The 16734-nt window shown below is 49.2% G+C and overlaps 1 protein-coding gene across 4 annotated transcripts in view; it reads right to left on the reverse strand.

Annotated features, from left to right (window-relative positions):
- Positions 1–3043: 3043 nt before the first annotated feature.
- Positions 3044–16734, reverse strand: part of Dzip1l (DAZ interacting zinc finger protein 1 like) — a 39276-nt gene continuing 25585 nt past the window's right edge. For 2 of the 4 annotated variants that reach the window (XM_041676747.1, XM_041676745.1), the window contains exons 9-17: positions 15770–15910; positions 13654–13684; positions 12912–12965; positions 11912–12045; positions 10153–10345; positions 7873–8089; positions 7302–7492; positions 6092–6231; positions 3044–4561 (exon numbers count right to left, since the gene is read on the reverse strand). In XM_041676747.1, the coding sequence (XP_041532681.1) occupies positions 4400–4561; positions 6092–6231; positions 7302–7492; positions 7873–8089; positions 10153–10345; positions 11912–12045; positions 12912–12965; positions 13654–13684; positions 15770–15910 (1263 nt within the window). In that variant the 3' untranslated portion in view covers positions 3044–4399. Of the gene's footprint in view, positions 4562–6091; positions 6232–7301; positions 7493–7872; positions 8090–10152; positions 10346–11911; positions 12046–12911; positions 12966–13653; positions 13685–15769; positions 15911–16734 lie in introns of those variants that run through there. The other 2 variants (XM_041676746.1, XM_041676749.1) reach the window with 2 other exon arrangements.

Here is a 16734-nt window from a genome sequence, read left to right on the forward strand (position 1 = left end):
GTTGTGGTAGTGGTATATTGGCTATTTTTGGAAAGGGGGTGCCTTTCAGAGCAGAGACGTGGTTGCAGATGTGATCGGATGACCACTTGGGAAGGCGATGAGAGGGACACAGGAAAACAGACTCTTCATGTGCTGGTGAAAGTTAAAGCTGAGTAACGGGGACATCAAGCTCATGACCACATTGCTTGATTATTTTTTATATATGCTTGACATTTTCCATAATAAAGATGAAAATAGCAACAAAAAGTTAACCATGCCAGCTTTTCTTCAAGACACTTCTGAATATCATTAGGCAACTGATGAAAGTTTTCAAAATGGACAACAGAAAAAATAAAAAGAATCTAACTTTAGAAAAATGATTGCATTTTCCATGGATCACAATCCTAAAACACTGCAAGATGAGTGACAGCCATGGTAGCAAAAGGAAGCAAAGAATGGTGGTCAGGAGACTTGCAGGAGCAGGCTGCCCAGGTCACAGTCCAGGTGCACCACCTACTGGTGGTAAACTCCAGTGATGGCCTCGGCCCTAAAATGCATACACCAGCCTGACAGATTGCTGTGAGGCTAGGTCAGTCAATATTCATAAGGAATTTGGGCCAAGAGCTGGCATCCGATGTTATGTTATCCCAGCAATCTCCCCTCTCTGTGACTTTGCCTTCTTTCCCTTTCCTTGAAAATCAAAACTCAGCTGGGCAGTGATGGCACATACACCTTTAATCTCAGCACTTGGGGGGCAAAAGCAGGTGGATCTCTGTGAGTTTGAGGCTAGCCTGGTCTACAGAGTGAGCACTGGGACAGCCAGGGTTACACAGAGAAACCCTGTCCCAAAAGAAAAAGGAAAGGAAAGGAAAGGAAAGGAAAGGAAAGGAAAGGAAAGGAAAGGAAAGAATTCCAGATTGATTCGCTCATCATTCTGAGAAATATACCTCCCTGGTCCTCAGGCCCTGGTCTTTGACTGGCACCTGCACCTGAGTTCTCCTGATTCTCATGCCTGAGCTCTTGCACTGAGCCATACCACTGTTTTCCAGGAGTCTGCAGCTTCCGGGTGTCCTATGGCCAGATTCTTCAGCCTCCACCATGTGGGAGTCAGTTCCCCTAATCAATCCCCTCTCTATCCCTTTCTACACCAAGCAGGTTTTGCCCCGCCCACCCTGGTTCTCCCCTGCAAGCCGACTTCGCGACAGTCCACAGAAGCAGACACAACCCAGAGACAAAGAGCAGATCCCAGAGCATACATGGCACTAGAGGTGTGCTGTTCAGAGTTCTGTGAGGTCAAAGTGTGACGGAGAAGCAGGGACGCCCACCATTCCAGACATGCTCATCCTTCTTCCTCATCACATAGCTCCTGGGATAGCCATCATACGTGTCAACGGTCAATGGTATGAGACACTCAAAGGAAATAATTACCTGTAGGAGACTCAGTTTAAAACACTGGAGGCACCAGGCTTGTCAAACACATGGTCCTATTTTCTTCAATGGAAGGAAATGAAAGATGCCTGGTCCCCTGGAATGCTGGAGTGAAAAAGGTCAAATGACCTGGTGATGCTTTGCTATTCTGTGGGGCAAGCCTCCATCCGAACTTCCCCAAAATCCTGACCTTTGTCACTCAGTGACTAGAACTCGTCCTTATGAAAGAGGCCCCTGTGGTAGTTTAAATGAAATTGGCCCCCATACGCTCAGAGAGGCACTATTAGGAGGTGTGACTTTGTTGGAAGAAGTGTGTCACTGTGGGTGCTGGCTTTGAGATTTCCTATGCTCAAGATACCGCCAGTGTCTCAACTGACTTCCTATTGACTGCAAGATGCAGAATTCTCAGCTATTCCTCCAGCACCACATCTGCCTGCATACCACCATGCTCTCCACTGTGATAATGGGCTGAACCTCTGAACCTGTGAGTGAGTCACATCAATTAAATGTTCTCCTTTATAAGAGTTACCATGGTCATGGTGTCTCTTCACAGCAAGAGAAACCCTAAGATAGTCCCATGTACTTTGCACTCATCAACAGATCCCATCCTTAATGCTTATTACAAACCTCTCCTCTCTAGGCCATAGCCGCCAGCAGTTTATCAGCCAATAGAACTCATTCTTACTGCAATGGTCAGGGTTCTTTGCGACTTTGCTAGGGAGTTTCTATGTAGCTATGCCTAAAGCTTTGTTGTGGTAACTGTCATGTGGAACCCTTTTTCCAAAGTTTTACTGTGCTTAAAAGTGTAAGAAAAGCAAACCGAGAGGCCAGACTCTGGACGTTTTGACCCAGCGCCTATAAAATTTGGTGCTGACTGAGTTTTATTCTTCGCCCCACACGGATCATCTCCCAGGAAGCCCTGAGGCTTGAGGGGTCCCTGACCATCACCTACCTGCCCACCTGTGTCCAGGGTCCATGCAGAGTCCTTTGCTGTGACTTCACTGAACTGTTTCCTTTACACTGATATGGCCCTAGCCCTCCCTTTACCCAGCCACCAGCTTTGCTCTGTGCAGCGTTTTTCTTCCATCACTGGGTTCGAACTCATAATTAAAAACTCTTTGCTTTTGCATTGGATCTGGTCTCTTGATGGTTTTGGGGGGTCCAGACTCTGGGCACAACACTTTGACGTTTCAGAAGCCCAAGTCAGGCAGTGTCTCTCTCTTCCTGCTACCTGTACCATGTCTGCTTGCATGCCCATGCTCCCCACTGTAATGAAAATGGACTAAGCCTCTGAAACTGTGAGCCAGCCCCAATTCGAGGCTTTTCTTTATAAGAGTGGCTGTGGTCATGGTGTCTCTGCACAGCACAGACTGCTGACTAAGGACACGCCTCTTCCTTTCTTTAACTTTGCATTGCACTCCACGACCTTCCTCTGCCAGATCCCGTTTCTGCCATCTTTACCTTGCCCAGGTAAAGTGCCTCAGTAAAGCCGGCTGTCTTGTTGCAGTTTAAATCCTGCGTCCCAAAGGCCCTAACCCAGCGCTACTGAGGAAGAAGCTGCTTCATCCCCTCATCACCACCCGCAAGCCACAAAGCTGGGAAAAAATAATAATAAAGAACGACAGAGAGGTACGTATATCATTCTATATTTAAATGTTCACTATAATAAATAAATGTCTTCATACTAAAAAAAATACACTCTAAGTCATGTGACACCATATACACCTTTCATCTCAGCACTTGGGAGGCAGAAGCAAGCTGAGTTCAAGGCCAGCCTGCTCTATAGAGAGTTCCAGGACAGCCAGAGCTACACAGGGAAACCCTGTCAAAAAAAAAAAAAAAAAACCTCAACTTCCTCCTCCAAAAAAAATTTAGTCATATAAAAAAGCTATATATAAAAACTCATATCAGAAATGATCTCAAAAATTAAATTTGTGGTTCTATGGGGACAAGAGGCTCCATCCAAACTGCTCTCTCTTCTTGCCCGTGAACAAGCTCCACCCGGTGTCACAACTCAGGGAATTTCTCCAGGGTCATCCTGGTCTGGGCTGGAAGGTGTCCAGATTAGGTCTAAACATCAATTTGTCACAACAGAGAACTGTCCAAAAGGAGAGCCTCAGTGGAGGGACTGCTTGAGGGCAGCGTGTGTGAGGGACTGTCCTGGTTGTTCATGGGTGTAGAACCCAGCCTACAGTGAGCGGTACCTTCCGTAGGCAAGCGGTCCTGAACCGTATGAATGAGCTGAGTATGTACAGCTGTGAGCCAGTTAGCAGGCAGCACCCTCCACGGTTCCTGCTATGCTTCTTTGGCTGTGAAGTGACTTCCTTGGTCAGAGGTAATGCTGCGGGGAACAGCAAGCAGCTCTACCTTCAGGTTCCAGCCTTTGCCTCTCTGTGATAAGCTGTGACCTGGAACTATAAACCCAACCAAGTCTTTCCTCCTGTAAGTTGCTTTTGGTCAGTGCTTTATCCTGGCAACAGGAATAGAATTAGGACAGGCCTTTCCCATGCCCACCTAAGACTGTAATGTCTAGCCCTAGATTACTGTACTTGGCCCTGGCAGCAGACACTTCGCACCTCCTACCTCTGTCTGCACCCCAACTCAGTAGCGCAGCACAGAGTAGGGAACTAGTGACTACGCAGGACCCATCCCCACAGTGACCTGCAGACTACAAACAGCACCTCCTGTAAGACTGCACTGGACATGGGCACCCCGGAAGAAACACTTGGAGGTCCTGTTACAATCCTTCTTCCATTTGCACACGACACCACTCCAGGACCCAGTCCCTTGTGATAGCGGCAGGACCAGGGCCCTCTGAGGTAGCAGTCCATACACAGAGAAGACATAGAGGTCCCGTCTATCTCCTGCTCTGCTTCTCCTCACGGGAAAGACTTCTTGGCTGCTGGTGGGAGCAAGAGGCCTAACCGTCTCTTCTGTTAGGTTGAGCCGAGCCAGGTACCGAGGCTAAGCCCTCTGGCAACCATACGCAGAATCACCAGCCAGGAACCCGAGGTCGGCCAGAGCTCCAAGGGCTGGCATCCAACTTCTCTGGGAGCTTTGGCTGGGACAACGGCTTTGGCTTTCCTCTCTGGTCCAGGTCCTGGGAGAGATCTTCCAAGGAAGAGATCTCCAAGTCACTCTCATCCTCAGAAAGCTGCAGAGGTAAAAGAGGAGGAGAAGATGGATTTTGATAAGCGCAGGAGGATGATAGAGCGTTCAGCAGCATCCAAGACAGAAATGGGGGAAAGTGATGCCTCAGACTAAAGCGATGAGAAGAGGGGACTCCTGGTCCTGCCTTCTAAGCTCCCCACCTCTGAAAACCTGCATCAGAGACTCAGGGCCACAGCGATTGAAACAGGGCTGGATTCCTACTAATGAGGCCAAGGCAAGCACCCTGGAGAGGTTTACGGGTGGACCTGGTAGTTCATGTTTGCATGTAAACCTGGGCGTGTTCCCACCACCATCTATCTGCAGTAGACTATTAGTGCCCACCCACAGCAGAGAAGACAGGGAGCTCGGAGATGCTTACACATGCTCCGTGACGAGACCGACACAGTGTGTGATGAAAAGATAGACGGAGTGATAGTATATGCAGATTTTAGCTCCTCACATTGACAGAACTGGAAGCCTCTAACATTTGACGCTCTTGGGATGAATGCACCTTAGTCGAAAGGACCCCTCCTCACAGACTGGTGCTCAGAGCTGCCTGGAAAACGCTGAACTTGAGAGGAGATGGGAACAACATTCCAGCTATTTTATCCTGGCATACAAGAAGAGCCCATCCAGGGCCCGGACAACACCTCCGTCTAATTTAAATTATTGGTGCTCTTTCTAAATGGAGAGCAGGAGAACTGGGGACTCTACACAAACTCCAAGATGAGCCAAACATACCTACTGTGTGATAAGAAAAGGTATGTCGGGGTGCTGTTAGAAAACACGAAGCGGGAGACTACGGGGACTGCTCAGTGACAGTGTCTGTGTAGCGGGTGGGAGGCCCTGGGTTCCATCAGCAGCACTAAAAAGACAACCGCTCACTCCTCCTCTGTTGCTTAGGGCAGCATCTTCATCCTCTGCAAATGGAGTGGCGGGAAAGAGTTCTCTTTTCCCACCCTAGAAGGTAACAGAAAGTGGCAGCTGTTCCCTGAGGGAGGGACAAGGTGGCTAAAAAAGAGTCTGGCGCTCGTGTGAGTGCTAAGTCTGCACCTGAGGGAGGGCAGCCACCAAGGTGTGCAGCAGTGAGGCACCCACCACCTTGAATAGTTGGAACAAGCTGTCTACATGTCCCCGTCTGACATGCTGTAAGGTACCACTCTGATAGTGGGCAGTGCTTTATACCCAGCCCCTTTGGGGGTCTTCTGTGAAGTAAGGGCTGGGGAGGGGCCCAGTATGGAAGAGATAGCACAGGAAGACAGCAACCACAACAGGAGGCTCTCAGAGGCAGGAGACTAGAAAATAAATCTCCCCAGAAAGAACTTATCTAATGAACCAAAGGGTTTTTTTTTAACATCCAAAGTGGTCATCTTTCCACATACAGAGGGACAAAGGAGACAAGGTCACATGCAATGTCCTTCTCGGGACATGTCAAAGCAGACACTTGCTCAGTCTTTCCCCAGCCTTCACCCCAGAGCCCACACATTTGGAGCTGGCTCTCCATGGAATGTAGGGCCATCTTTAAGTGTCCTACCTGAGACTTCCTTGCTGGCGTGGAAGACCTCTGAAGAGCAGCGTTGGGCCTTAAGAACATGCTGACCCCTCCGGAGGGCTTCTTCACTGGCGTTTCAAGCTGCTTCTCAAGGTTTTTGACCATCGACTGCACCAGAGTTCCTGGAAGGGGGCAAGGAGTCACATTAGTGGGATGAGCCTGGGAAACAAATGCTTCGCCCCTTTGGACCATATTAGTCTCCAACCTGGACAGAAAGAATGGAGCAATAGTCAAGAGGAAGAAGACAAAATTAGTGTCTCTCCCCACCCAAAAAAAAAAAAAAAAAAAAAAAGAGGGAAAAGGAGACAGGGAAGGCCCAGGCTAAAACTAGTCTGGTTATATGGGCTTAGAATGCTTTGGTAATTAAAAAAATAAATAAATAAAAATATATAAAAATAAGAATGCCTTGATAATGTGACTGCTGACTTATGAAATGGCTGCTGGTGGACACTGTCCCTCTGATGAATCTGAGGGGGGCTTCTGTTTAATTCGCGAACTACAAAGATTGTACAGGCAGGTGACGTATGACGGTTAATCTTGTCTGACCGACTGCAAACCCCACTGCTTGTCCTTCCAGCTTTGCAAAGTGAAAACTGTAAGCCTCACATTCCCTGACTCGGCCAGAGCTAAGAAACACAACCTAAGGCAGAGGCCTCACTTCTGTCCGTAGTTTTCTAAGGGAACCTTGAATGGCTGGGAGCAGACGCCACTACTCTGAGAAGAGAAATGTTTGACTCGTCACTATAATGACCTACTAGATAAAGCATGGTAAGTTTAAAGAATTAATAATGAACCCCAATTAGCAGAACCCTTAGCTTAAGTCTCTATAAAGCACTTTTCATCGGCAAGTGGCATCCCTGCCTGTCACTGAAGAAAATGCCAAAGAACTTTCTTACCCGGATAAAATGCTACAGTTGCTGTTGATGGAGACACCCTCTGGGTTCCAGCTACCTTCTATCTCTCCCATATAGCCCCAAAAGGGACCTATTCCTTAGAGGGCCTTCTCTACTAGATAAAACCTCCAACGTTTAGACAACTCAGAGACAAAAACAGGGGGCAAAATAACTCTTGCCCAGGTCTAACTTCCTCCTGGCATTTCTGAGCCAAAGAAGAAATGCCAGATCAGAACTCCCCGGAAGAAGGTGAAGGGTTTTCCAGGGCACAGAGGAACTGAGGCCAGAGAAAGACTCACCTGAGGAAGCCAGCCCACCAGAGCCCTTGCCAGAGGGCTGGGCACTCTCCTCTGAGGTCTCAGAGTCAGACCAGCTCCAATTGCCCTCCGGCTGGGGTGCAGACCTGGAAAGAACTTTGGGGGGCTGAAGAGACACACGCTGTACAACGTCTTCTTCCGGCTCCTCTTCAGAACTAAAAGGAGGGGTACTGCTGCGAGACGAAATGAAAGGGACACAAACCAGAAAGAAAAATTTAAAAACCAGACTTTGGCTTTCCAATTTGCCCCAAGCTAGCCCTGCTCCCTCAGGCGAAGTATAATGCCCAGAGGACCTGAGGCCCCACCCTCTCACTATAGTTGTGGATTGGAGGAAGAGATGGGAAGGGAAGGGTAAATCTGCCTGGGCGGGAGTGAAGGAAGCCCAGTCTCTTCTCAGAGCTTCAGGTTGAACACTGCCTGAGTTATCTTCAATGTCCACGTCTGTCCCCATCCCACCCCTGTAATACAGAGCTCTCTAAGGGTCTAGGGCAGGCTTCCAGAGGCCAGAGGCCATCACCTCAGACCCCACAAGAGGGCAAAGTCTAGAGCTCACCTCAGCCCGGGCCCAGGGGAAACAGGGGTACTGGAGGGTCCATGCACTCTGGGGCGTGGAATGGGGGTGGACACCTGGGGGAGGCCAGGGCCATGGCTGCTATGGCTCGGACGAGCTGGTGTAGAAGGCTCTGCTGGCTTGGATGGCAGTACCACACTCAGGGTCCTGGTCTTTGGCCTGGCCTCCCTTGTGGCCAGTGTGGTCCGCTGACTTTTGACTAGAAACACAGAAAGGAATGACTTGCAGAACATGCCAATGTTGGGCCTGTAGTCCTGAAATAACACAGAAGAAAGTCTAACACCAGAAATGATGAAGCCACAGTACATTTGACAGTCGCCCTATATCTTAAGTCCCTCTACCAGGACAAAGCTCAGAGACTTGGAGAGTATTTGATGTCCCCGGGTCATGCCATCATTACAGACGACCGGAGGAGTCAACCAGTCTGCAGACCCAGGCTGACTTAGCTCCCAACCTTGAACGCAAGAGGCCCTGCAGGAAAACTCTGTTGCCACCAGAGGTCGCTGCAGGACTACACAACTACCAAGAGCTGCAGGAAAGGCTGCTGTGCCCAAGGCAGACAATTAGAAGGCAATCAGATACCACCCCTGTTTCCCATTAGGAAACAAGGGGTCCAGTGATGTTTGGTCATGGGAAGCGAACTGGAGAGAAACTGTATCACAGGAAGCTAGAGTAAGTGCTTTGCATGAAACCAACACGCAGGCAGCAGGCACCGAGTACTTCTTACTGCAATAGCTCAAGGTCAAACACGCCTGTGAGGCGCTGCTCTCAGAGGCTGTGTTTATTCATAAGTGGGGAGGGGTAAGATGAAGAGAGGAGAAAGGCCAAAACAAGCCTACTGGGAGGAAACAACAATAACTTACTGCTACTGTGCACCAGACACTAAGCGAAGCTCTTTGCATATCTCTGCTGCCCACCCCTCCCCAGCCCCCAGCCCATCTTCAGGCAGTGTCATTCTGCTTTACAGAGACTTGGAGCTATGGAGGACCTTGCCCTCAACTGCGTGGAGCAAAGTGATCGTCACAAACCTGGCCGTCCATCTGCCACTGCCTCCCTCCACTGCATCACGCAGCAAGCTCCCGAGAAAGGGACGAGGTCTAAGCCAGTGGTTCTCAACCGTCTTAATGCTGCAACCCTTTAATATTGTTCCTCATGTTGCGGCAACTCCCTACACACACACACCCCACAAGATTATCTCATTGCTACTTCATAACTGTAATTTTGCTACTGTTATGAATCGTAACTAAATATCTGATTTGCAGGTTGTCTGTTATGCAACCCTGTGAAAAAGGAGTTCGACCCCCAAAGGGGTCGCGACCCACAGGTTGAGAACTGCTTAGACTCGAAGCAGACGAGGCGAGCATCAGCAAAGGGCTTGTGGGGAATGTGAGCAGGAAGGAAAGGTCCACAAAGTGTCGTGAAGATGTGTCTTTCATCACAGTTAATGACTTGAATTCCAAAGCTAGGGAAGGGGCAATGGAGACAAGGGAGGAGCTCTCCTGACTCTCTGATGACAGCAATGGGGGGAAAAAAGGTGGTACTAGAAGCAAGACACCCTTTCTTTCCCCTGAAAGACAGAAGTCTGAGGACATTTCCATTCTTCTTCTCCAAATCCCTCTTCCTGCCCCCTCCTGAGTGTCCAGCACCCCTGTGTCTGTGTGGCTCACACCTCCCAGTCCTCCCTGCGTTCTCATGTGGCAGGGCAGGTCCTGGTACAAAGTCAAGCAAAGCAGACACTATACTAAGTTAGAGACACTTGGGCAAATGAGAAATAATTCTACTACCTCACATGATTGTATGCTAGGATTGTTTCCCCAATTCATGTGAAGGGAAAGAAAGAACAAGTTGTAAAATAATTGGTCCATGTACCAACTAAAACCATCTCTGATGTCCCCGGGAGATATATATATATATATATATATATATATATATATATATATATATATATGTGCAGGCTGCACTTGGCAAACTTTCTATGCACCTGCTGGGCATGAGACGGCATGGGCGTCATGGTCATGCCCAGCCACGACTGAGGAAAGGAACCTCACCATCCTTTAACTGTCTCAACCCAGCTCCTCCCATGACTCTGTTTCTCCAAAGGAGGACCTCAGGACTCATTTGCCCTTGAGAATTCCACAAGCTCTACCAGTCCGAAAAACATCCCCAAAGGGGGGCAGGGGAAGCTCCCTTCTCCCATGCAAACAAGCCACAGCCAGAATGGAATCCTCTCCTGTGGTCTCAAAGCCCACCTGCCCCCCTTACCTGGAGGCTGGCCTTCTGGCTGGGACACCCCAGCTGTACTCTCCCACCTCTGCTTCACCCTGCTGGTCACTTCCTTATTGAGTTTCTCCCTCAGACTCCGAAATTCACGAAAGCTTCGAGCTGTCTGCTCCCGTTGGGTTCTCAGCAGGGACTCCAGCTGTCGGAGAGTCTGAGCTGAAATTCCCTTTGTGTCCTGGAAGAGACAGACGTGCACCTTCACAGACACAGGCTCCCTCACCTTTTCCAGATAGCTGCTGACATGGAGGTACTGTGTCTGCAGCCTGTGTGGGAGGGGTGAAGTGGGGAACAGAGAGGATGGGCCTCACACATAGCCGAAAGTGTGTGAACTCAGGGTTTAGGAAGCTCTACCACAGTGCACAACATAGGATTAGGCGAAGTGCTACATCACAGTTCAATCCACTTCACCCCATAAGGGACTTGGATGAGGCGTGTTTTCCCTACATCCAACCGAATCTCAGGGGGAGAGCATAGCCTGCTTCTCTTTGCACCTCCTGGCTCTACCGTGTTCTCCCTGTTTAACAGCGTTTGGAAATTAACCTCAAAGTCCAGTGTGTACTGCTAGAAGTTGCTGGGCTTCTGCCTACCACCCACCAGAGCCCAGGACAGGGCTTGGGAGGCACCTGAATCCAAGAAGATTTATCAAAATTAAGACATTTTTAAATCAAAACTGAACACAGGACCGACATAGGATTAAGCAGCAGCTGACGACAGCATCTTTACAAAACTCAACCCAGCCATCTATGTCTGCTTGACTTGGTTTTCTAATCTTACTCACTGAAATGTAAATGGAGGGTTCAATGCTATGACACTTGGCTACTTTGATGCCATACTGTACCTTTATTTACTAATAGATGCTCTCGGGCTCTGTCTGTAGACATCTGGGAAGAGTCACAGGCCCCATACATAGATAGTGGACTTAGAGAGACACTTACGCACATGGGACTGGCCCATAGACCAGACTCAGCCAGCTGAATGTCCTCTATTGGTGATTTGGTTAAAGAGACAGGGGGAAAAGTAACCAGTGAGTGAAGAACATTGAGAGTGTCAGGATAAGATCCTGGAGCAAAGGAGAGACCTCTCTTGTCAGGACAGAAGCTATCCCGAGACAGCAAGGAACACAGAAAGAAACGGATGAGCCTGCAAGATAAACACCGACCAATCGCCTCTCTGGGTAAGAAAACTCTTTGTCTTCATTATAGGTCTCAGCCCTTAAAACTGTATCCCTTAGCCTGGTGCAACGGCATACTATGTTAATTCTAGCACCCTGGAGGCTGAGGCAGGAGGATTGATGTGAGTTCAATGATGTGGGAGTGATTTCTTATTAATAAAGAAACTGCCTAGATCCATTTGATAGGCCAACCCTTAGGTAGGCGGAGTAAACAGAACGGAATGCTGGGAGAAAGAAGCTGAGTCAGGGAGTCGCCATGGTTCTCCCACTCCAGACAGACGCAGGTTAAGATCATTCCTAGTAAGCCAGCTCGTGGGCTACACAGATTAATAGAAATGGGTTAGATCAATATGTAAAAGCTAGCCAATAAGAAACTGAAACTAATGGGTCAGGCAGTGTTTAAAAGAATACAGTTTCTGTGTAATTATTTCGGGTAAAGCTAGCCGGGTGGCGGGACACAGCCCGCTGCTCCGTATTTCAACAGTTCAAGGTCATCCTGAGCTGCACAGCAAGACCCTGTCTTTACACACATAATCGAATGACTAAGTCAACAGTAGCCCAGAAACCGACCCTCTTTATCCCCATGCCTTCCAGCTTCTCTTCCAGGGTGTCTTCCAGGATGGGCCGGAACTGCTTCAGCCAAGTGGGGTTTTGCCTCAGAGCTGCTAACACCTTCCGTTGCTCATCATGGGAGCTCTGCAGCTCTGTAGCAGGAGACAATAAGCAAGGTCAGTGCTCCCTGCTAAGCACACCAACCCTGGACCTGCCTGCCAGTGACCCTGAGAGCCCGTGTACCCGCCAGTAACCCCAGTGCCTAGAATGAGTCACTCCCACATGTCAACCCCTGGGCCAGAAGATGACATATTTTCCCTCCTGGCTCTCATTGTCTTAGACTCACCACCCAGCTTCTACACCCCCATCACCAGCCACCTAGGACATCCCAGATCTGGGCTGTCAGTTCTGAGGTCAACTCATAGCTTTGGGAATTGGAATCAAACCCTGGAAACAACTTGTTCCGTGGGCTCCACTCTGGTCTCAGATTCCAGACGGGCTCCAGCCTTAGCCAGGCCTCCACCCGTTGAATCTGGTTCTGTTCTGATCCAGATTAAAGGGCAGTCAAGATCGCCCATTCAAGTTTCCTCTCTGGAGCACTTGACAGTCTTGTTACTTTAAGTCCTCCATGATCTACCCACAGCTCACTCACATGGGAAACAGAGACCATTTAAAAGCCAGTGCAGTGAGCTCTCCTCCGGTGCTCTGAACAGCACTGGGTGAGAGGCAGTGGGGCAGGCACAAGGGTCAGGACCTGAGTCAGAAGCCCAGCAGGTACTGCTCTGCCTCCTGTAGCTTGTGACTCAGTGGCCCTGCAGACCGCATGTTAGTGCCTTTAAACAGACATCTGATGCATGCAAGGCGCTTAAGGAATATTTATCCTGTGTCCTCAGTTCCTTCTGCCATAGCTTCACGTGTCCAGATTACAGTTAAAGAGAAAACAAAAAGTGAGGAGAGTGGCCAATCTGCTTGAGAGAGAGAGAGAGAGAGAGAGAGAGAGAGAGAGAGACCGACCCACCTTCCTCAGAAGACTCCTCCTCTGTGTCCACAGCCTTTGGCACCTCTTGGACTTCTGAGAAGACAGGAACAATTAGTGTCACCAGAACCCTGCACCTCACCCCTGACTCAAAGAAAGATGTAGTACCCCGGGGGAGAAGTGGTCTGTAAGGGCAAGCCGTCCATAGATTCATCTTTCTCAGAGGGACAGGATGGAAAAACAGTCACCAACACAGACACTAGAGGCGGGAACATCAGACTCACATCCCAGCTCTGCCTCCAGTGGCTGTGCATAAGCTGGTAAGTCTCTGAACCTCACTAAGCCTCGGTGTCCTTATGTGGAAAAACAGAGCTATAATACCCATCGCACAACAAATCACAATTTAATGTGAGGAGGAACGGAAAGTGCTGGGCATGAAACACAGTCATTATGAATGGCATGCCACAGATAAGGCGAGTTAGAAAGACAACTCAAGGGCCCAGTCCTATCAACACCATGCCCAAGACCCTTCTCTCTTCCCTCCCACTAGAGAACAATAAAACAGGCAAGAATCGCTGATAGCTGATGGAAAGAAAGCACAAATGACCTCCCTCCCATAAGCCCTCTGTCTCATCCAGTTGGACAGCCTGACACCACAGCGAATGTCCCATGGACTGCTGTCACCAGTGTTTGACCCATAAATCACCTGGGGTGGGGCGTAGAAGGCAAAGAGCCCAGGACAACCCAAAGATTGACTGATCCTGACCACCCACTGCTGACTTACCCTCCGCCTTCCTGAGGGACAACGTCTGGATCTGCAAAAGATGGGACAGAGCAGGTTACAGCCAGCAGGGGACACTGTAGAGACTCTGCTCTGAGCAGTAGACCTGCCAGGAACAGGAAGAGAGGGCAACGGCTGCTATCCTGCCACCCACCAAGAACTAGAATGACTTACTACCCCGCCCCAAGCACATCTCATCTCCCACCATGTGCGTGTGGAGAGAGACCACACCAAGGAAGAGTAATGGCTAGCATTCCTGGATAACCAGCTGCTCAGCTTTCTCAGGGAAAGGAGACCGGAACGACAATCTTCAGAGAACCACTCTTTCAGGGCACGAGCCCACAGAAGCAGGATGGGACGGGGGTACAGCTGGCATGGAGGTAAAATTGATGTAAGATAGCTAGGAGATGAGAGAAATTCTAACCAGTGACACAGACAGCTGACCTGGGGGCTTATGGGCACACAGAGGCCTGGTCAGCATCCCTACCAGGAGGCCTGACCCAGACACTGGCAAATGTGCTCAGCACCCCTTCCCTAACATGGGCCTTTTCCTTCCTCTTTGGCCAGTATTTGCAGGGAGCAAGAGACAAGGTGGGGTCCTATAACAGCTTCCTCTGAGACTGAAACATTCCATCGTGTGTAGTAAGTTCCAAAAGCAGGCAGGTAGACAACTCACAAGAGCTTGGGGAAGTCCCTGAAACTGACCAGATTCACTAGGCCCCTCCCTGACAGAGAAAGGAATAAAAGCTGAGAGTCCCTCTCAGAAAGCTGAGCTACGGAGAAGACTCTCAGACAAGCTGAGATGCAGACTCTGAGAGGAGAAATGCCGCAAAGAAGGCTGAGACCAGACCAGCGGTCTGAAGAAGCAGAAACCAGGTGAACTGCCTGGAAGAGATTTAGGCCAACAGCGTCTCTCAAAAAGGACCCTCCAAGCTACTGAGCTTTCTGAGGCTGTGCAGTGTGCTCCAAGTTCCCAGTTTCTGTGAGCTGTCACCCTTGTGGGGTGGGCTTTGGTAACACAGTTGTCTTTGAGTCATTTCTGCTCCTATAAATAACCCCAATAAGACTCACTGACTTGCCAAGCTGGACTTTGGCGATATCTGCACTTGGGTCTGTCATGGGTTCCCTATCTGGGGTGAGTAGACATGAGTGTTGTGTCTCCCAGAAAAAGTTTTGTCACATGACCGGTGGGTACAGTGACTGACATAAAATGGCTAGAAAGCAGAAAAGTGGGGGCTGGAGAGATGGCTCAGCAGTTAAGAGCATTGATTATTCTTCCAGACGTCCTGAATTCAATTCTCAGCAACCACATGGTGGCTCACAACCATCTGTAATGAGATCTGGTGCCCTCTTCTGGCCTGCAGGCATACATGCAGGCAGAATACTGTATACATAATAAATAAATCTTTTAAAAAAGAAAAAAATCAAACAGAAAAGTGTAACTAGCAAGGGGTCCAAGGACAGGAGGAAGGGACTGGACAGCGGCAGTAACTCCAGGGCTATGTAGAACACAGGAACCTGAGGTCCCAGGTGGACCTTCCAAAGGGGAACTGAGTACAGACTGGGGGTAGGGAAGAATCATCAAGAACAGGTGAAGAGCCATAGGACCCAGCAATAGGAGATGCTCGGAGACTCGGCAACTTCTGTCTCACTGGCTTATTAGAAAACCGCATCAGAAGCTGTTCCTTTATGGGAAGGGGGCTGGCTAACAAGTTATATCTGTGAAAATACTATAAGGAGCACATCTCTGTGTCCCGCCAACCTAGCTAGAGACGATGTCACCTGCCACATATAGAAAACCCAGCCTGTTCCACCATCCATTGAATAAAAGTGGGGAGAAAGAAAATGGTCTCAAATGGTCTCTCTTGAAGGGCAGTTTGAGGTTTCAGTGAAGTTTCATGCAAAGTGCCAGCCGGGAACCAGGTATCTTATGTGGTCTCTGAGGAGAAGAGTGAGACATAAGCCTAGAGGGAGGTAGCTGTGGCCTTACAACCTTGTATGCCTCTTCACTTCCCTTCAGGAGCCTAAGGACACCAACAGCATGAACTCAGAAGGATGCCAAGCTAGCCTCACAGAAAAGAGGCCTGACGGCTGCTGACTAGGGAAAGGACTGACTTACCGTCTCCTCCTGGGATGCAATAAGCTTGGCCTGTTCTTGAAGCTGTGCACGGAGGGCGTTGATATGGCGTTGCGACTGGGCAGCTGCCTTCTTCTGATCCTGAGACAGGGTGGCATGGAGCCTCTCGTTCTCCTCCCGCATCTGGTGGGCACAGGAAGGTTGGTCAGTCAGATGTCTGTAGGGACCCAAGTACCCCAGGTGAGAAGGGCAGTCCCTACAGCCAAATGCTGGTGGTGGTCTCGCCTGAGGCCAGACTGAATTTCTAAACTTTGCTTTCAAACAATTCTAGCTGCCTTCTGGTTTGGGTATATTTTTTTGAGCTGTGCCAGAGAAGGAGAATTAAAAATGGAGGGCAGGCCTCTAGGACCATGGAAGAAGGTTCTCTGTCAGACATGGTCACCCACTGAGGAGAGGCAGTTAAGAAAAAAAGACCACTCAAAAATCATCAAATTTCTTTTCAGGTAAAAACAAGAAGGGAGGAAAATGTGTTCCCATGCCCCCTCTGATGTAAGAGCAGAGGTAAAGTGAAGCTAGTTATTAATATTTGCATAAAGAATCTCTAGAGAACACAAATGAAATGAAACCATCACACGGGGACTGGGTAACCCTAAAATGGGGTGGGAACAAGTGCCGTCCCCATGGGCCAAGCTCCTGGCATCTTCTAGGCCGGGGGCCAGCAGAGCCTGAGAAGACTAACCAACTTCCTCCTCAACTTCCCTTCTCTTCTTGGGCATCTACAAAGAAGCCATAAAAATTTAATGAGGTCCAGATGTTCTTGGGAGGCATCCTATCCTTGAAGATACCTTGTCAGTTATTAATGGCTCTTTGTTAAGTTTTCGTGCCCCCAAAACTGACCAATGGGTTCAGAAACTACTTTATCCTATGTACTCCTTACCCAATCCCAAGAGAACAGGACATGAATTCCCCTGATTACCGCATTTCCCCTTTAAAAGTTCTGCCCTCCC

This window comes from Microtus oregoni, unplaced genomic scaffold (genome assembly GCF_018167655.1).
Source record: "Microtus oregoni isolate MIOR12 unplaced genomic scaffold, Mior012 000028F_ref0000031, whole genome shotgun sequence".
In the NCBI taxonomy this organism is placed as follows: domain Eukaryota; kingdom Metazoa; phylum Chordata; class Mammalia; order Rodentia; family Cricetidae; genus Microtus; species Microtus oregoni.